This window comes from Plenodomus lingam, assembly GCF_022343315.1.
Source record: "Plenodomus lingam strain CAN1 chromosome Unknown contig_14, whole genome shotgun sequence".
In the NCBI taxonomy this organism is placed as follows: domain Eukaryota; kingdom Fungi; phylum Ascomycota; class Dothideomycetes; order Pleosporales; family Leptosphaeriaceae; genus Plenodomus; species Plenodomus lingam.
The window spans coordinates 710,131-729,839 of NW_027093932.1; the positions used below are offsets into that span (position 1 = coordinate 710,131).

The 19,709-nt window shown below is 53.4% G+C and overlaps 8 protein-coding genes across 8 annotated transcripts; 3 read left to right on the forward strand and 5 right to left on the reverse strand.

Annotated features, from left to right (window-relative positions):
- Positions 1-224: 224 nt before the first annotated feature.
- On the forward strand, positions 225-1,602 carry IAQ61_002322 (uncharacterized protein; the record flags this gene model as incomplete). The annotated part of the gene is made up of 3 exons (XM_066095505.1): positions 225-276; positions 514-675; positions 965-1,602. 3 exons carry the CDS (start codon positions 225-227, stop codon positions 1,600-1,602), a joined length of 852 nt encoding a protein of 283 aa, XP_065954341.1.
- A 622-nt stretch (positions 1,603-2,224) lies between these two features.
- IAQ61_002323 (uncharacterized protein) lies at positions 2,225-6,877 on the reverse strand (the record flags this gene model as incomplete). The annotated part of the gene is made up of 3 exons (XM_066095506.1): positions 5,197-6,877; positions 3,957-5,138; positions 2,225-3,905 (listed from the first exon to the last, which is right to left on the reverse strand). The coding sequence occupies exons 2-3, from the start codon at positions 4,040-4,042 to the stop codon at positions 2,225-2,227; spliced, it is 1,767 nt and encodes a 588-aa protein (XP_065954342.1). The 5' UTR covers positions 4,043-5,138; positions 5,197-6,877.
- Positions 6,878-7,156: 279 nt separating this feature from the next.
- OLE1 (stearoyl-CoA 9-desaturase) lies at positions 7,157-9,473 on the forward strand. The gene is made up of 2 exons (XM_003834167.2): positions 7,157-7,881; positions 7,948-9,473. Exons 1-2 carry the CDS (start codon positions 7,699-7,701, stop codon positions 9,205-9,207), a joined length of 1,443 nt encoding a protein of 480 aa, XP_003834215.1. The 5' UTR covers positions 7,157-7,698; the 3' UTR covers positions 9,208-9,473.
- Positions 9,474-9,918: 445 nt separating this feature from the next.
- Positions 9,919-11,897, forward strand: IAQ61_002325 (uncharacterized protein; the record flags this gene model as incomplete). Its single annotated transcript, XM_066095507.1, has 4 exons — positions 9,919-9,922; positions 10,085-10,259; positions 10,346-10,439; positions 10,524-11,897. 4 exons carry the CDS (start codon positions 9,919-9,921, stop codon positions 11,895-11,897), a joined length of 1,647 nt encoding a protein of 548 aa, XP_065954343.1.
- A 262-nt stretch (positions 11,898-12,159) lies between these two features.
- On the reverse strand, positions 12,160-12,892 carry IAQ61_002326 (uncharacterized protein; the record flags this gene model as incomplete). The annotated part of the gene is made up of 3 exons (XM_066095508.1): positions 12,160-12,276; positions 12,423-12,497; positions 12,788-12,892. 3 exons carry the CDS (start codon positions 12,890-12,892, stop codon positions 12,160-12,162), a joined length of 297 nt encoding a protein of 98 aa, XP_065954344.1.
- Positions 12,893-13,467: 575 nt separating this feature from the next.
- IAQ61_002327 (uncharacterized protein) lies at positions 13,468-14,003 on the reverse strand (the record flags this gene model as incomplete). The annotated part of the gene is made up of 3 exons (XM_003834170.2): positions 13,468-13,714; positions 13,762-13,874; positions 13,935-14,003. The coding sequence occupies 3 exons, from the start codon at positions 14,001-14,003 to the stop codon at positions 13,468-13,470; spliced, it is 429 nt and encodes a 142-aa protein (XP_003834218.2).
- A 1,643-nt stretch (positions 14,004-15,646) lies between these two features.
- IAQ61_002328 (uncharacterized protein) lies at positions 15,647-17,539 on the reverse strand (the record flags this gene model as incomplete). The annotated part of the gene is made up of 5 exons (XM_003834172.2): positions 15,647-15,659; positions 15,712-15,773; positions 15,834-16,150; positions 16,199-16,769; positions 16,823-17,539. 5 exons carry the CDS (start codon positions 17,537-17,539, stop codon positions 15,647-15,649), a joined length of 1,680 nt encoding a protein of 559 aa, XP_003834220.2.
- A 1,021-nt stretch (positions 17,540-18,560) lies between these two features.
- IAQ61_002329 (uncharacterized protein) lies at positions 18,561-19,675 on the reverse strand (the record flags this gene model as incomplete). The annotated part of the gene is made up of 3 exons (XM_003834173.1): positions 18,561-18,810; positions 18,865-19,411; positions 19,588-19,675. 3 exons carry the CDS (start codon positions 19,673-19,675, stop codon positions 18,561-18,563), a joined length of 885 nt encoding a protein of 294 aa, XP_003834221.1.
- Positions 19,676-19,709: the final 34 nt, after the last annotated feature.

The following is a 19,709-nucleotide window of genomic DNA, read 5'->3' on the forward strand; positions in this document are numbered from 1 at the left end:
TTGCCCGCCAACAGGCTGGTGCTGGTTGCTGGCTGCTGGCTGGCTGGCTGCACAATCTCGCTGGACGTCACCAACGCACTGAGCACGCACTTGCCAGCCTCCCCCCCTCTTCCATCCCAAACGGCGCAAAGACAGAGCAGCCGAAGAGTCTAGCCGCCTGCCCAAGACCTTTGCCAATCCACCGCCTTGATCTTTCGCCTGTCTGGACTCGAGCGGGTCCCATGATGCATCTGACGGCCATTCTGGGGACTGAACCCCTGGTCGATGCTGAAGAAGGTGTGTGCGTACCTACCCATGTTCCCCCGAGTGTGTACAGGTACAGTCTATTGTACAGTACAGCACAAAACAAAATGCTCCTTCAACTCCACCATACGCCAAGTCACAACCACGCCGCCACCCTCGGCACGTCGCTTTGTTGATATACGTGTGACTCGCTTTACGGCTTGATCATACAGCATACTGCCTTATAGTAGACGTGGATATTATGCGCAGCCCGCTCATCAAATCGCGCAGAGGCCTTCATCATCTTCTCGCAAGCCATCCCATCTCAGTCGCTAGGCTTCATTGATGCGCAGGCTGCTACTCTCGAGTTGACCGTCGCCGGCCATGATCTGGTCATACATCAGTCTCGAGGTCTGCTGACTTCTGATCGCAAAGAGGGGACCACGGGCGCAGGTACGAATTATCTTCCTCTTCTTGTCCTCCATTTCGCTTCTGGCTGCTGCGTGGCTGCGCCTCCCCAGATCTTGGCGGCTCTTGGTATCTCCTTCAAGTCAAAGGTCACGTTACCGGCAGCCACGCCGTAGATCCTGATTCTTAACGTTGCGGGGAAGCGATTCGGATATCGTGTACTGTCAGGTGCATGAATGATCATGTTTCCATTCTAGACTCGCAATTCACAAAGTCATCTTTTTCCATTTCTGAACCCCTCATGGCCAACCAGACAACTAACCCTCGCCCACAGTAGTATGGAAAGTAACCCCCCTCTTCGCCTCCTGGATCTCCTCCCCCACAAACTTCCTCTTCACCAACCACCTCCTCACCCCCACCTCCCCCGTCCTCGAACTCGGTGCCGGCGTCTCCGGCATCGTCGCACTCAGCCTCGGTCCCCTCGTAGCAAAATACACAGCCACAGACCAACCCTACGTCCTCAAGCTCCTCCGCCAAAACATCACCACAAACCTCCACACCCTCACACCCCCTAAAAAGAAACCACCCCCACCCCGCACAAAATCCCCACACCCTCGCCCAAAAAACCCCTCCCTCCCCCCTAACATCCTCGTCCAAGCCCTCGACTGGGAAACAGACGACGTGAGCCAGTCAGACAGCCTAGACTTGCTCATCGCATGTGACTGCATCTACAACGAAGCCCTCATCGAGCCCCTCAACAGCACCTGTGCAGCCCTCTGCCGTCGCAGACGCGATTCACAGTCTCCGACGTTGTGTCTGATTGCCCAGCAGCTTAGAAGTCCCGATGTCTTTGCAGCTTGGCTCCAGAGCTTCTGCGATAAGTTTACGGTTTGGCAGGTGCCGGATGAGATGTTGGATGAGGGATTGAGGCAGGGTAGTGGGTTTGTTGTGCATGTTGGGATTGTGAGGTGAGGAGTTGGTGGTGATGGTGGTGGTAGTGTGAGGCTGGGGCAGGAGATGGGTGGTTGTGGTGAGGTGGAGTAGGCGAGAAGCTGGTCGTGCTAGCACTATGGTAGCACTGCAAGCCTGAAGTATAAAAAGACCATGATTCCAATATATATATATATATATATATATCCTAGCCCGTCTTCCCAGCTACAATATCTGCCCAAACCTCGTACGAGATAATGCACAGGCATGTGTAATCCCAGGGCCTCGAAACCTGTACTACCTCCATGGGAAACATTTTCTGTGTGCCGTGCTATCGATTCATGGGGTATCTAATTCCTTTCCGTTGGAATATACTCTCCTCAGAGCCTCGATACTGCCCTCCGCCTTGACCTGTCTTGGGAAGGAATTTTGTTTTTGTTGAAGAGGTTTAATGGGTGTTATTCGTCCAGTGTGATAAGTATGCTTGAGTCTTGGGTGTCATGGGTGGCAGTGCAGGGAAATGGGAGTGTGGAATGGGCGGAGCGAGAATGTTGGTTTGTTGTAAACACGAGTGCAGAGGAGGATGTAATATAGAGCGAGCATGCGTTTCTCCTGTGATTCATGCAAATAGTATTGAACACCGCAACACCTCTGTTATAGTAGTCTACCTACTACCACCCTCACTTCCCTTCAACGTCCCCCACACCTCCCCCTTCCCCTCCCCCTCATGTCCCCTATCATGCTCCCCCTCCTCCCCCTCCCTAGCCTCCAACCCCAGCGTCTTCTCATCCTCCACCTCCACCTCCTCCTGCAGAAACAAATTCAACAGCAAAGTGACAACTGCAACGACCGCAAACCCCGTCTCGAGAATAAGCTCGAGGGCATTGTAAAATCCAATCAGTGCGCGATTGTCGCCGGCATAGGTGAAGACGTAGGAGAACCAGTCCGGCACCATGGTGGCGCCGAAACCGAGGGTGAAGCCGGCGGTGAGAATGAAGCGGTTGCGGCGGGTAAACGGCATGGTGCCAATGATTCTGATGCCGGAGACAGTGACGGCGGAGAAGAGAAAAGTGGTCATGCCGCCGAGGACGGGACTGGGGATGGCGACGAGGGCGGCGGCGAATTTGGCAAAGATGCCCATGAGGACGAGCCAGAAGCAGCAGGCGTAGCCGGCTTTGCGGTTTGCGCAGCGCGTGAGGGCGATGACGCCGTTGTTCTGCGCGAACGTGGACATGGGGGTGATTGTGCAGAGGGCGGCGAGGATGCCGTTGAGACCGTCGGCTAGGACGCCGCCTTGAATGCGCGAGTCGAAGAGGGGGCCGTCGACGGGGAGGCGTGAGACGTCGCAGGTGGCGGTGATGTCGCCAATGGCTTCCATGGCGAGCACCATGTAGACGGCGAGCAGGGGGAGAACAATGGGCGCGTAGACGGAGAGCTTAAACGTCGTCACCCAGATGAAGGAGACGGCTGGTGCGGCGTTGATTGACGACGCGGACCAGTATCCTGTTGCGCCAGAGACGATGCAGCCGACAAGCAGGCCGATGACGACGGCGGTCGATTTCATAATCGGGGCGCCATACCGCTCGCAAATGATAATGGTGATGAAGACTAGGAAGCCCAGACCTATGAACTCGGCAGAGCCCCAGGGTAGAGGCTTGGGCGCGTTGATATTGGGACATAGCTGGAAGAGGCCAGAGGCAGGACGGGTCTTGCAGTCTCCCGAGCCACCAGCCCAATTCTGGAACCCGGACTGGATGAGCTTGACGCCGATGAGGAGGACGGTGGGACCGGTCACTAGAGGCGGAAATATCTTCTTGAGCATCCGGGGAGAGGTAAACGACATGCCTATCTCGAGAAGGGCACAGCATGCGGCTGTTCCTAGGATGGCACCGTAGCCGTCGGGACAAGGCATCTTGGTACCGTCTTCAGCGGTGGGACAGTACCCCGTGGCGTACATTTGGCTGAGGGCCCCTGTAGCAACGGGGATAGTGGCAAAAGAAGTTCCAACCACAGAGATCAGACCGGTACCAAGATAGTAGGGAGTTTTCCAGATATGGAAACGGGTGATTTGTATAGAAGATAAGAGGCCACAGACGATGAGCGAAGTGGAGACGAGATATCGCTGTTGGTCTGGGGTCAGATTTGCGGCATTTGCGAGGATGATGGGTGGTGTGATGACACCGGCTAACATGGCGAGGGCATGTTGGAAACCAAGGAGTAGAGCCAGGAGGACTGGCATGCGATCGTGAAGACCGAAGAATGGTGCTGCTCGCCGCTCCTTCTTCATAAAGGGTAGGTTGGGCCTGAAGAGGAAGACGTAGTCATATTTGCCTATGAGTCCATCCCTGAGATATGTTAGAACTTACAACCACATTCAAGTTTAGCAAAAACCATACTTGGTAGTAAAAGCCTTGAGAGCACGCCTTGCTTGCTCTTTGAAGCTTCGCTTAGGCGTGTGATCTGGGCCAATGTGATCCGCCATGATGGCCACGAAGATCCTTGGACAAAATCACTTGTAAGAAAAGGATGGAATTCCTTTGGTATGCTTGTGAAGCTTCTTTAGATACCTCCAATTTTCTCAATAGCCAAGAGCTAGTGTTCGCTAGGGCCCTGGCGATCTGATAAGAGCTGTTGAAGATTGGTCGATGGGTGAAGATAGGGCAACCTGAAGATCAGCAACAGAACTATCCAATGGCATGGCCGGGTATGGAGACACAAATCCTATTTGCGCTAGTAGTCGGCTATGACGGATATGCTTTTTGGCGTGGGCGCGCGAGTGCTTAAGATTGCGGGGAAGCTGTGAAAGAAGAATGTCCCAACCCTCGAATCCTGCAAGTAGGTAGGCAGGTGACCAGAGCTCAGCTACAAACTGCGACTCGAATCGCAAGACGCGCAGGATGAGAGGAGATGGATAGACCGACGAGGATAAACATGGCCCGCATCTATATAGACGACTGAAGTGGTTGAACCACATACTATCACGTACGCCCACACTCATGATACACAATCCCTCTAGGTAGGACGTGCTCAATGGCAGCCAGCGCAGGAGCTGGCCGAAGGATTTGGTGACTCGCCGGGAATGCCATCTCTTCTCCACGGCTGAATGGTCGCTCGCTGTGTGTGTGTGTGTGTGTGTGTGTGTGTGTATGTGTATGTGTGCATCTGCCATGATTTGGGGGGAGGAGGGGCGATAGCGCGTGTGTTGTTAAATCATGTTAGCTCTGAGATACTGATAAGCTTCGGTGTGTAGTGCCATTGGCTGTGCTTTGGAAGCTGTCACGTGATGGGCGGTGGACTCCGATGGGAAACGTCGAGCATCCCACATGTGGGCCTTGGATGTGGTATGGTACTCTTACACCTAGGCGGCTTGAGATGGACTACTTTGGCAAGATGTGTATCGGACAACACCGATGTTGCCGCAGTTTGCGATAGGGAATTGCATTCGAATGTGATTCATCGTTGTTGGGGCAGATGGCAGGAATCTTTCGTCCATGTCTTTCTAGGCTCCCACCTTCTGGCCTTTAGTGCAGGTTGCACTATCAGTAATAGCTTCTAGATTTCCAATCGACATACTTCTACTAGATTTTCAGTTAATATGCTTCTACTAGTCTTTCAATTGACATGTATTCCACCAACCTTGTCGGCAAACCACAATGGACGTATTCTACCAATTCAAAACAACATGTCCCGCCTGCCTAGAAGAATGCTTCATCCTAATCTCATGATTATCTATGCTGATCATTTGACCAGGCCTGATCCTTCTCCCAGAACTACACTGTCGTGACGACAGAACGTAATCAGACTTTAAGAAACGAAAGACGACAGCTTCCATCTCAGCAGTTTTCAAGGGAGAACAAGACCTTGGGCACTGAGCTATTTGTCGGAAGAACGAGACTGCTAATGTGGTCTACATGCAGGACGCTGCCTGGACGCATGGGGAGAAAATTGCTTTAGTCCCTAGTATCTAGGCAGTATCTAGTAGGGGCAGTCTCCTATCGATCTTCAAGCACGATCAAACAGCGTTTTACCGAACCACACCAGCATCTGCCATCGCAATCTGGTACTACAAAGTCTGGGACCGATCATGGTATAGCAGCCCGTTGTGCTGACGCCACGAGCTTGCTTTCAGCCCTACCCGCAGAAGCGATTGAGGCGAGCAGATTACTCTTACTTGCCGGAGCATGGTTCCGGAGGATTTGTTGCCCAGGCTAAGATGGATAGTAGGCATCATGTCGATGTCATAGAGTGAGTGTTGGAAGCGTCACCAGCCTATGATGCTCTCACATGTTGAGAAAAGGAGAGTGGGGGCTTTAGATGGCGTTGGCAGACTCGGACGCAAAGTTGTTGGATGGGATGGGATACTTTTGGTGCTATTGTGGAGAAAAGGTTCATGCATGCATTGGAGGGGCGAGAGAAAGACGATGAGGCGGGTGTTGAGAGGCGGCTAAGCGGATAGACGGACTAGTCCCGATCGGGCAGAGCTTGCGAAGAGAACGAAGTGTCCGAGTTTTATCCCAGTGGCCACGTCCCTGTGTCGAGAGCCCAGTCAGACGGGCGGGAAGGTCTGACAAAGAGGGAGTGTCCATTGTGCGCACGACATGGATTCAATTTGGTCCAAAAGCATGCTACGGTAAGATAGTTTGCCACTTTGGTGGGGACGACTCGTACGCTGTCCCTGTCCTCTGAAGGGTGATGCTATGCCCAAGGCTCCCCAGAAAATCTGCTGCATGGTATTCTAGGGTACTCTGCTGTAGGTATCATTGCACACGCAGGCTTCTATACTCTAGAGTACTCTAGTAGGGCTGCATTGTGTCCCTGATAGTGCTGAAATGGCAACATCTACCTATCAAACCGATTGACCATGTGGAAAGTGATGTGGTGATTGTGGATGCTGTGATTCGCTAGCCACTCCACTTGAGGGTCTACAGCGGGGTCGGGCCCATGGGAATGGCAAAAGACGCTTACTCTACCAGGAGGGTATCGGAACTCTGTGGCATCACCACGGCGTGAGGCCTGACCTGTTCATGGGCGGCAAATCATCCTTTTCTCTCTTCAGGCAGCCGGGGGCGCATTGTCTGACTTCTGACTGCGGCACCAGACCGCTCTTTGCTGCGATTCGACAAACGGAGGCCGACAGGGCAGCAGAGTGAAACGGCTGATCCTCTCTGCGTAGAGTGGGAGGCCTAGTACAGTGCATGTTACTGCAACCATGTACCTCGCGCAACAAGGGAGTATTGTGTGGGTAGTAGATGTAGCGGCGAATATTCTCGGAGTCTGGGGAAGAACAGTGCGCACCAACGCCACCCGGGGCAGAGGCAGAGGGAGAGAAGGGAGAGAGAGAGAGAGAGAGAGAGAGAGAGAGCAAGAGATCAACGGCAAAAGCAATCCTAGCCCCGAAATCTTTTCGTAGCGTGCAAGTGTGTACAGTTCAGTGTTTGATCTGATTAGTCTGTGAGTCCGTCTGTCTGTGACAAGCACCGACACGCCGGCTTGCCCGCAGCAAAAGGACCCTGCTGGAGGCCAACCGGCAGGGCAAACAAGCGGGTAGCTGCTAGGCTCGATTTGACAAAAGTTACGACGATTTGCTGGTCTCGGTCGGCCATGCAAGGTCCCAACAAGCCAAACTCGCTTACTTGTTAGCTAGCAGGGAGAGAGAGAGCGCGAAATAGAGTAGTCGAGAGAGCGAGAGCGGGAGCGAGAAGGAAGAGAGGCGTGTTGGGACGCTGGGACAAGGAGAGCAATCGCCCATTCCACCACGAGCTTTTTATTAATCTGCCCACCGTCCCCACCTGCCCTTCTTTTTTCTTTTCCCCTCATCCCTCATCCCTCATCCCTCATCCCTCATCCCTCATCCCTCATCCCTCATCCCTCTTCCCTCTTCCTTCTCCCCCCTCTTTCTGCCTTCTACCTCGTCGTTGACTCGCACGTGGGTGAAAGCTTCTTCCATCGCTGCCATCGAAGGCTGACCGGAGCTCGTTTTATCAGAGCGGCTAGTCCCTTCCCTCTGTCGAACTTTTTTTTCTCGACACCAATCATCCACCCACCCGACCCCCTTCGCTTTTTAACCCTCGCACCTAAACGCTCTACAACACTGCAACACGCCACCACTCCACCCACCTCTTCTACCTTTGTTGCAAAATGCCTTCTCACCAGGCTGTCGCGGGCATGCAGGCCATTGACCCCGAGTTCGTCAAGCAGCCGTCTCCCATGGCCAGCACCTCGGAGCCCAACCGCAACCCCAAGTACGACCCCAAGAAGCCACACATCACCGAGACGCCCATCACAAAGGCAAACTGGTACAAGCACGTCAACTGGCTCAACGTAAGTTCCACCTTTGCCACGGCCACCCTATGCAGATCGCGCGCATACTAATACACACGACAATAGGTGACCTTCATCATCGGTATTCCCCTTGCCGGTTGCGTCGCTGCCTTCTGGACTCCTCTTCAGTGGAAGACGGCCGTCTGGGCAGTCGTGTACTACTTCTGGACCGGTCTCGGTATCACGGCTGGCTACCATCGTCTCTGGGCACACAAGTCTTACAACGCCGGCACCCTTCTCAGCGTCTTCCTTGCTCTCGTTGGCGGTGGAGCTGTCGAGGGCTCCATTCGCTGGTGGTCCCGTGACCACCGCGCCCACCACCGTTACACCGACACCAACAAGGACCCCTACAGCGTTCGCAAGGGCCTTCTCTACAGCCATCTCGGATGGATGGTCATGAAGCAGAACCCCAAGCGCATTGGCCGCACCGACATCACCGACTTGAACGAGGATCCCGTCGTCGTCTGGCAGCACAAGCACTACATCAAGATTGTCATCTTCATGGGCTTGATCTTCCCCTCGGCTGTCGCTGGCCTTCTCTGGAACGACTGGAAGGGTGGCTTCATCTACGCCGGTATCCTGCGCATCTTCTTCGTCCAGCAAGCTACTTTCTGCGTCAACTCCCTCGCTCACTGGCTCGGCGACCAGCCCTTTGACGACCGCAACAGCCCGCGTGATCACGTCATCACCGCCCTCGTCACCCTCGGCGAAGGATACCACAACTTCCACCACGAGTTTCCCTCCGACTACCGCAACGCCATCGAATGGCACCAGTATGACCCCACCAAGTGGTCCATCTGGCTATGGAGCAAGCTCGGTCTCGCCTCCAACCTCAAGCAATTCCGCGCCAACGAGATCGAAAAAGGCCGCGTACAACAGCTACAAAAGAAGATTGACCAAAAGCGCGCTAAGCTCGACTGGGGTGTTCCTCTTGACCAGCTACCCGTCATTGAATGGGACGACTATGTCGAGCAAGCCAAGAACGGCCGCGGTCTCGTCGCTGTTGCCGGTGTTGTTCACGATGTTACCGACTTCATCAATGAGCACCCTGGTGGCAAGACGCTGATCAAGAGCGGAATCGGAAAGGACGCCACTGCCATGTTCAACGGTGGCGTCTACTTCCACTCCAACGCTGCACACAACTTGCTCTCGACCATGAGAGTTGGTGTCATCCGCGGAGGCTGCGAGGTGGAGATCTGGAAGCGCGCCCAGAAGGAGAACAAGGAGGTCAACGTGGCCAAGGATGACCAAGGCAACCCAATCATCCGCGCTGGCAACCAGATCACCAAGGTTGCACAGCCCATTGCCAGTGCCAGCGCGGCTTAGAAAAATTGTCTCTTTGTTCTTCTTTCCATTCGACTTTAGCGATGTTTGGGCGTTTCGGGATGCGCTTTACCCTTTTGACAAAGGCAATAATAGTCTTTTCACACATTCACAGCGTTCGTTTTTAGAGACATCATTGGGGGATACGATGCAAGCACTTTTTAGAAGGGAGTAGTTTGTAGCCTTCTGTGAGCAACTTGTTCAGAAAAGTGAGCTTTTTAGAAAAGAAAAAAAGTTTACCAATGAATCATATCACCATGACTGCAATACTTGAATCCGCTGCGTGATCGGTACTAGAGTGTGAAATTCGCATCTTGGTGAGTTCAATGACTAATCTTGTAGCGGTCGTAGTGTATGCCTCTTGCGTCTTGTTCGTCGCTGACGTAGGTCGTTGCCTTGCATCTTACCTTTAGGTTGACGAGGTCCATGCTCAAATATCAACATGCACACACACAGTCTCTCTCTCTGATCTCCCATCTCTCCCCGTACCCGCATACTCTCACCTCGGTCTGTGCATGTGTACATCCCAGTGAGCTAGTTTCATGTCCAATTCCAATGCAGATCCCGCAAATGGCTTCTCCTTCTTCTCCTTCCCCCTCCTCTCCTCGTGCTCGTTCTTCCTCTTCTCCTCCTGCAAAGCGACGCAGAGTCGGTAATGATGCATCGGTGCGTTTGGAGGGGGGTGGGGGATTGGGGCGCCGGATTAGTCCGCCGATGCGTAGGAGGCGGGAGGATGGGCCGGAGTTTGGTGCACAGGGTGATGATGGGGTGGTGGTGGAGGGTTTGGGGCAGGAGGGTGGTGGGAGGGGGGGAGAGGTGGAGCGAGATGGGGGGTTGGATGGCAAGGGAGACCAAGAGGAACATCCTGACATCAAGTCAGGCCGAGATGGGGATTCAAACATCAACTTCATCCCGTCGCCCATACAACTCATCCGTATCGAGGACATGGGGGCGATGCAGAACGTGGATGCGATTGGGCTGGGGGATATCCTGGGGGATCCGTTGATCAGGGAGTGTTGGAACTTTAATTACCTGTTTGATTTGGGGTTTGTCATGTAAGTGGGACTATGGCTTTGAGATCCAAAGCACGGTAGATTCTCACAGATTCGAAGTTATGATAATGTACTAACGATTCTTGTAGGCAGCACTTTGACAGCGATGTGAGGCACATGGTCAAGGTCAAGATTGTGCATGGGTTCTGGAGAAGAGATGATGAGAGGAGGATTGAACTTCTTGTAAGAACTATCCCATGTCTTGACTTTGGCCCAACAAGTCTCTGGATATGTTATATCAATTTCGAGTACTGACATAACGTACAGGAGGCAGCAGAACGATACCCCAACATCGAACTGCTAAGTGCTTACATCCCAGACCCATTCGGGACTCACCATTCCAAGATGCTGATCTTGTTTCGACATGACGATACGGCTCAGATTATTATCCACACCGCCAACATGATATATCGCGATTGGAGCAACATGACCCAAGCAGTGTGGTCCTCGCCCATGCTACCACTATCAACGCAAAAGTGGCCCACAGAAAACCCTGACTCCGCGTCTCATCCAGTTGGCAGTGGCCTTCGTTTCAAGGTAGATCTACTCCGCTATCTCGCGGCTTACGAAAGACGCACAAAAGACTTGGTGAGCCAGCTTGCACACTACGACTTCTTCGCAATCAGAGCAGCTTTTATAGGAAGTGTGCCTTCGCGGCAAAACCCTGACGCGTCTAAGCCTTCTGAGGAGACTTCTTTCGGTTGGCTGGGACTCCGCGAGATCCTAACACAGGTTCCTGTCGCTCGTCGGGACAAGTCACACTCGCCTCCCCACATCGTCACCCAGATATCCTCCATCGCCACCCTGGGTGCCCAGCCTACATGGCTAACACACTTCCAATCCGTCCTCTCGAGTGAACCTAAGGTTTCAAACACAGCCGTGTCCGGATCAACAAAAACAGCATCCGCATCCCCAAAGCACGCGCCCAACAACCCACCACCCCCAACCTTCAGCATCATCTTCCCCACACCAGAAGAACTCCGCACCTGCCTCGACGGCTACGCCTCCGGAGCCTCAATACACTGGAAATTACAATCCGCACAGCAGCAGAAACAACTCGCATATATGCACCCTTTTCTCCGCCACTGGCACTCCCCCGCCCCGACTTCCCCCCCACAAGACTCACCACGCAGAGCCGCCCATCGTGGCCCAGCCGCACCGCACATCAAAACTTACATCCGCTTCAGCAATCAAGACCACACAACTATCGACTGGGCCCTGCTGACCAGTGCGAACCTCAGCAAGCAGGCCTGGGGCGATGTAGTCGGCAAGAAGAATGAAATGCGGGTTCAAAGCTGGGAGGCTGGTGTTGTACTCTGGCCTGCGCTGTTTGCACACAACTCAGTGCCGGGAAACCGTGCTTTGGCACCCGCTATCATGGTTCCGGTTTTCGCTCGAGATGCACCGCTGCAGGAGGATTTGGCGGGCTGGTTGCGCAATGGATCTGCTGCCCATAATCACAATGTTTGTGCTGACCGCGTATCCCCGGTTCGGAACTCGGCTGTGAATGTCACTGTGGTTGGGTTTCGCATGCCATATGACTTGCCGCTTTGCCCTTATACGGCTGATGAGATGCCCTGGTGTGCGACGATGCGGTATGCGGAGCCGGATGGCAAGGGTATGGCGTGGAGTGGGTATTAGTGCTCATGGGAATGAAAGGAGTGTACGCGGCTGTGTGAGTGGAGAAATGTATGTCGTGTGGCAGAGTGGAAAAGTATAATATCGTGTGAGGAATGGGAAGCATAAATGGATGGTTTGGTGTGACGGAAACGGTTGATATAGCACAAAATCGGTGTTGGACACGATACACATCGTTTTCCATACTCCATCTTCCAATCCACATACATCCATTTCAACACGCGCTCGCTCATGCTTATACTCGTATACACACCATCTTGCCCCCTTAGTTATCATGCTTCGCCAACAACTGTTCCCCCAACTCAACATACTTGTCCTCGGCCTCCTGCGCAGAAGTTCCGGCGTCAACTAGCTCCTTCCACTTGTTGTACTTTGCTTTGCCCTGAGATATCATGGGTGGTTTTGTCAGCTCTTTGTCTCGGGTACAAAAACCTTTAACCCCTGCTCCCCACACGCATGTACACACATACGAATGATTAAGGAGGGGGGGGGGAGGGGTGGAAAGCTGGGGATAAGGGGGAGACGTACGGTTAGGTCGAACATGCCGGGTTTCTTGGCTTCGTTGATGTCTTTGCCCTCGGCGATTTTGGCATAGGCGTAGAGCTGGGGTGGGGTGGGTGGTCAGTTGGCGTTTTTTCAGATGGATTGAAGGGGTGGTGGAATGGGGCGATGGATGGGTTTGGTACAGGGGGTAGATGGGTTGGGATGGGTTGGGATGGGATGAAATGAATACACAAATTCACAGGCCAACAAATAGACCACACACGCACGACAAACCAGTCCACGCCAGGCCAATCCCACCGCATACATCGCAGTGACATGGGCAAGAAAACACTGAATCACAATGCTCCAACAGTGGTGAACCGGAGAAAGTAAGAAGAAAAAAGACATACATGCAACTGCTCATCATTACTCGGCCCCTGTTTCCCCGCCGCCTTGAGCTTCTCGCCCATAGCCGACACCTTCTTATACGTTTCCGTGTATTTGTCGCCGGGCATACTGGGCGGTCTTTGTCTCCTTCTGTGGTTGAAACGGGGTGCTGTGGAAGGTTGAGAGGTTGAGGGGTTTCTGGTGCCGGCACTGTTAGCTCATGTCGCTCTCCCTCTCTCTCACACGCTCTCGGAAAAGGTAAACAGGACCAAGAGTCAAAAGCACAACTGGACAAACTTACTGACGTAGATTCGGTGCAAGGTGCAATGTGCAGGGAGAAAAAGGTGTTGTGAGGGTTGGGGTTGAGTTGGATAGCGGGGGTGGCGTTGGTGTGGTTTTTGGTGGGGGGCACATGAGCGGTCGGTCCGGTATGACGTTGGGGCGGAGGGGCGGGATGTCGGAGTATGGAGAGTGTGGCTCAGTTTAGATTGGGTGGGTGGGACAAGGGTGGGTTGGATTGGATATAACTACTGAGGTTGAGATTTACTCTATAGCTTGGGTTGCGATGTTTGACTTTGTTCAGGTATGCAGAGGTATTTTTTGGAGAGTTTGTGCATTGGCTTTCTGCTTGGAGCCTTTTTCTAGATATCAAATTCACGGTGTTGGTATTCTCTTCGTTTGGGCCGGTACCGTATTTCCTCTGCTATGCTTGTTTCTCGTCCAACATCAAATCAGTCCACGTCCACTGCATCTTTGCATTCGGATGTTCTGCTTCGTCCGCCTCTTCAGTCTCATCTTCTGCCTCATTTTCACTATCGGCGTCATCTTCCCTTGGAATTGCTGTTCGGCTTTCACGTCTGTCTAGCTCGCCGTTGTGCATGCCCTCTTCCAACACCCTTGCCTGTTTATATCCTGCCACTGGGTCGGGGGTCCCGTTTGACATGGATGCTCTGAAGCCGTCAGTTCAGCGTCGTCAATTGTTATGAAGTATACATACATTGATTCACGTCTTGTTGCCGATTCGCATAAGCAGGAATTACTCCTTAGGAAGACAGAAGTGCGTAAGCTTTTCAAGCAGCCATGTCGATAATCTGTGTCGCAGTTGCGTGTCTGCAAACGAAGCGTCAGTCATAACGACCACCATCCAGTGTGAAGAAGCACAGCACATACCTCGAAACCCCCGAGAGACGTGGATATATCGTCACGGTTCCATACACTATCCAAGATCTGCTCATCCATCCGCACAGCCATCCCAACCCCCATACTCCTCAGCCCACCCTCCCACACTCCAGTAAACCTCCCAACCATTTCAAAGAACCTCAAATCCCACATAAACCCTTTCGTTTTGTAAGCCCAGAAAACCAGACTTGAAGTAAAATAACAACACAAACACACACATACACAAGAATGCTGGGAACCACCAACCCCCCTTTTCATCCCAGCCGGTGCAGCAGCATCTCTCCAGCTCTATATTTATACACATACTATGATTACAACTAAGGCCCAGCGCCTTGCCGCCCACATCCACACAACCCCCGCACATCCATCACAACCCATCCCATCCTTCCACAACAGCAACCATCACTTTCACTTTCCGTACCAAGGGCACCCCTTCCCCACCCACCACACCTCCTCCCAAAGGAACAAAAATCCTCTTAATCGGAGAAACCCTCGTATCACAACATGCAGAGCCCAAAAAAGTCCTTGAACCATCAATGCCCCTGCAATGCCCGCCTATGTGCATATATCAGGCATGTACACTCGCGCTTACCGCTACGATACCTGTAGGTACCTATGTGGCAACCCCAAGTCCTCCAAATCCCCGTCCCCCCCAATCTCAAGTCCAAACCAGCCCCATCCAACCGCACGCCTCAAACCAAAACAAAAAGAAAAGAAAAAAAAACCCTCCAATGACATTTACAGTAACAATCTAGATAAACGCAGCCTTCCCAACGCGAGGGTCTCCGAATACGATTGTCCTGCAGCAACGATGACGCAGGCAGGGGTTTGCAGATGCGGCGGCGTGTGCAAAGGGAAGGAGAATCCCGGGTTCTGGTGCCGGATAGGCATTGGTTGGATGATGCTGGGGTTGCAGGTGTAGGCGGCCTGGGGTGATGGTGGGGGTTGAGGAGGGGAGGGGGGTGTGGCGCTACAGTACATGTGCACAGTATGTAGTATGCTTAAAAGGACCGGATATGTTGCGAATGCTGTGGAATGGGAAGGGAATGAGAGAGCACGAGGGACGGTCCATTTGACCCGGAGTAGTGGATTGCGGTAGGATGAAGGGTGGATTGGGGTTGGATGAGGTCGAATGCGAGAGAGAGTGCATAGTATGCACAGCAAAGGGAAAGAAAAAGCAATCATACTCTACGCTTGTGCGACAGCATGGGCGCTTGCAACAAATAAGCAGCCGTTTCAGTCATGGACTAAATTGTAAGCAAAGTGAGTACTCTACGGTAGACGGGATATGTACAGTACATATCATCGTGTCATCTTATTTTTATCCGCGGGATGGGCTTTTTCACGTCTGTACGTGTACGTATACGTATAGTTCAGAGAATACGCTTGAAAAACTATTTGGCAGGTTGCAACAGACGTCCATGGCAACTGACAGACGACTGGGCCAGCCGGACTCCGTATGCTCAAATGTTGGCTTCTATCGCCTCCGTTTGTATGTTTGTTCCCCAATCATCTAGCCCCTGCCTCACCGCCGTCCCGATATGCTCATTCGTTCCCATCGTGAAGACTCCAAGTCTATTGTCAATCACCACAAGATGTGAAAAGGTATGATGTACGGTAAGCTGGGAGAAGCAACAACATTGTATAACCCAACCGTTGTAAACCCTTGTCCAAAACAATAGCCTGGGCGCCATCAAGGCCACCTAACGAAGCTCTCTAGAAGGATTCACGGTCAGTGTCGCGAGCACTAGAACAGGACTTGTCCTACAATTCCTTTTCCTGGACTCTGGTGACCTCCTCCCATAGCTTGATAGCGTTGTCGGCTTTCAACTGGCAATTTTTGTTAGCATGCGCAAATTGGTTGTGTCAAGTAGAGCAGGCATGGCTTACCTTGAGCAAATGCATCTCCAGCTCGCCATCTTGAGTTGGCGAGTTGAATAGCAACCGCGTGTCCTCGGGCTTCTCTCCTCGTGCGTTGCCTCCAAAAATCATCTTCTTCGTCACGGCTACATTTAGCAGCAGGCGATGGGTTCCATCGGCACGCAGTACGAATCGGGCTTTCCTGGGCTCCTCATCGGTAATGTTGAACTTGAAGTTCCCGCTACCGCGCTCCTGCCATGCCCGACTGCTGCCCTCACCAGCCATGGTGTAAAGCTTCGCTCGGCCGGCCCAGACTGTGCTTTCGCCTTCTTCACCAGTCTCGTGCGCTACATGATTGTCAGAGATGTCATTCATTGAAGAAGCGGACAACTTACGTTGCTGTGAGAGGAGAGGCTGGCTCGATTGCCGCTCCTCTTTGTTCGTAGTCTCGGATCCCGAGTCCTCGCCATCTTCATCATCCGATGCTTCACCAAAGGCTGCGGTACCAAATGGCTTGTCTGACTTGGATTTCAAACCCTTGATTTCCAGCGATCCGCCTGAAGCAAACGAGCTAAGGCCTTGCCCCTTTGGTGCGGTGGCTAGTCCGGCAAAGCCTGTTGCACCTCCAAACGTAGATGCACCCAAAGTAGGCTTGCTGGAGCCGCCGAATGCACTAAATCCACTGGGAGCACTACCGGCAGATTTGCTCCCAGCAAAGGATGAAAGCTTGCTTCCGCCCGCGGCGCCAAAGGGTGAGCTTGTGCTCGGCTTAGTGCTGCCGAATCCTCCAAACGGAGACGCCGCTGAGCTGGCGAAGCTGCCAAATCCAGAGGACTTGAACTTGTCGTCAGATGTTTGCGGTATCGACTCTGCCTTGTCAGAAGTCTTCGTTGCTTGAGGTTTGGTTGCCATGGCGGCAAAGGGAGATGCTGCAGACGTGTTTGCAAAACCACTACCTGGTGGAATCTATGTGATGTCAGCTCAAGCTAAGCATTGTAAGAATACGAGTGGGTCCGTACCTTGGTCTTTGGCTCAACGGCATCTTTGTCCGACTGATCTCCTTCTTGATCACGTAGGCGTTTTGTGTCTCGCTCGCCGCTTGATTCTGTCCTGGTCTTACCGCTGTCGGCTATGCCTTCTGAGTTCTTCTCAGTAGTCTCTGTTTCCTCTTCAAGCTGCTCGCGTGTCCGCTTCGTTTTGGGGCTGGTGCCTGTGCGTGACACCTTGTCGGTAGCGGTGGTGGCTGCAGCGTCGTCCTTCTTGGGCGTGTTCGTCTGGCCATCTCCATCGTTCTCTGCGATCCGTGATATCGTACTAGGGGCTGGCTTCGTAGGGGGTATTTCGTCCCTGGAGATGTCCCGTGACCTCTTGCGCCGATGTCGCTCAGATCCGAGCTCAGGCCTCTTCTCCGGCTGCTTCTCTGCCTCACCCTCGTCCTCAAAATCTTCGCGACTACGCTTTCGACGCAAGCGTCCACGCTCGCTGTCTGATCCCGATGCGCTCACGTCTGCTGCAGTGTCCCTCGTGTGCTGGGGTGAGCCAGAGTGGGGATCGGACGTGGCCTGCGCGTCGATTTGTGTCTCCTTGAGCTTGTTCCTGACTTCCTTCCCCTCACTGTCGCTGCTCTTGTCGCTTCGTGCGGGGGAGTTGGCGCCTGCCTGAGGAGGGTCTTTCGATTCGACTGTAGGAGTGGTCGCGGCCATGGTACCATCCTGTTGTTCTGGTGTGTCTGTCATGGTCGGAGTATCTGCGCTGGACCGGTGGAAGTTCGGGATGCGCGTTGGGGTAGGTGGGTGGAGCGTAGGAGTGGGTTGCGGGCACGACGAGGTAGAAGGCTTGGTGTCGAGGTATTTGTAGCAGTGCGGGTCGCGCAATCGTTGTTCCACGCAGGCTATTGTTGGCTGCCTCAATGGCCACAATAGCAAGTAAGACTGAGGTGAAAGGCGGTGTTGAGCAAATGACGACAGTAGCGGGCAGACGAACTGGTACGAGCTGCTCGGACGAGGCTAACTGTGGCGGAGTCACTGATGGACGGACCGCACTACAAGTGAGCGTAGGTCTCTGCGCGATAAACGGTCTTCTCCAGTGAAACTGCGGCGGGGTCTGGTGTAGTGATTTGGTCCGGTCAGGAGAGCTCTGGAGTTGCAGACTGTGGTTGTAGTGGAGTCGGTCAAAGCGCTTTCAGCACGATTTGCATCCAATTTCCAGTCTAATATGCGCCCGCCGATGCGAGGAATTGGACAGCACAGAACAAACACTCCACCCCAACACACACACATGTACAGAGCAAAGACAAAGGCCGTAGCAGCGTGTTCTTGTTGTTCCGTCGACGGCGGTGTGTAGCGGTGCTGGCGCCTCTACTCTATCGGTCGTGGTTGAGTGTGTTGTCGCCCGCTGCCCAGATAACCAATGACGGAGTGGGGAATGGCGGACAGTCCAGGCTAAACATGGGAGCGCGGGTAGCAGCAAGTCGGTGTCTTGCGGGTGGCTGCCTGCCTGTGCATCAACTTCTACAGTTTCATGGTATTGGGGCCAGTAGTATAGCCTTCCCATAGACAGGTTTTGGGTCGTGTGTCGGACGGACAGATGTTCATTATTGTCTTGCCTTTTAGCTTTGTTCCTCTTGTATGATACTGCCCCTGGTATTGTGAGACAAAATGGCGAGATTGTGACAAACTCCTCAGTGTACTCTCAAACTACCCTCTATGGGAAAAATGGTATACTTGGAGTACTGCTATCATCTTACAAATGGGTATTCTAGGTGATGAAACAAAGGCAACCCAGCGCGATATAAAAGACAAACAACGGGTACACAGCAATGCCCACACGGTTTCTGACCACTCCAGAGCCCCCCATGATGCTCACACCTGCCGCCAGTGACCATGCTATGAGCACTAGATAGACCGGTATCCTGACAATCATGGGAATGCCTACAGCACTGAGAATCGAGGCGATGACGAGAGGGAACAGGGTGTAGCCAATAATGGACACGGACTGGAAGAATGCGCTGGCCAGATGTTAGCTTGTCTCATAGAAGGCGGTTTGCACAAGTCCAACATACATGTTGCCGCCCAACAGCTTGATCTGCAGCGTGACAACAGCTTCGCCTATCCACACCATGGCGAAGACGCCTGAGAAGACCAGGTTTTTCTGGTCTCCCTTGGCTCCCCACGACAGGAACAAGCTCAGCAGCAGGCAGAAGACGAGCGGACCCCACAGGTCCCAGTCTCTCAGCCCCTCGCTCATGCCGCCCTGGAGAATGACGTCGGCGTCTGGCCATCTGCCTGCGATGCTCCTGAGGCCTCCGCCCGACCCGTCTGCCTCACCGCGCTCGGCTGCGCCTATGCCTCCTCCCCGTTGCATCATGCCGCCCAGTAGGTATTTGGGGTACAGGACCTGCTTCAGCTTCTCCCATATCGCAAGCACATCGCGCGACAGCGTCTCCCATACCGTCTCGTCGATGGTGTTGGTGGGCGCGCGCCGGTCTTCGCCAGGAATGGTGGAAGTCAGGTACGATTGCGTGTTGGACGCGCTCCGCTGGATGTTGCCCGTCAGCGGCGCGCGGTCCGAGGTCCCTTGGAGGGGGTCGTCGAGGTCATCGAGAGTCGCTGAAGCAGGGGAGGGTTAGCGCATGGTTATCTTGTACATAGTACATAGTACATGGTTAGGAGATAGTACATGCACATGGCACATGATCATGTATCATGGATGGACTGGGAGCCCTCGGTAGCCCTGGGTAGCCCACTCTACCTTCACGCAGGGCCATGGCATGAATGCAACGTACCATCGTCCGGATCAATCAGGTCACGCTCCACAGCATCGTTATCATACGGATGGCCCGACGAAGTGGCAGCACTTGGCATCATGGCCATGGTGAAGGCAAAAAAAAACTAAAAACCTGCGTGG

Coding starts and splice junctions, on each gene's coding strand:
- OLE1 (XM_003834167.2), top strand. CDS start 7,699: ATGCCTTCTCACCAGGCTGTCGCGGGCATGCAGGCCATTGACCCCGAG. Junction 7,882..7,947: donor AGCACGTCAACTGGCTCAAC/GTAAGTTCCACC, acceptor ACACGACAATAG/GTGACCTTCATCATCGGTAT.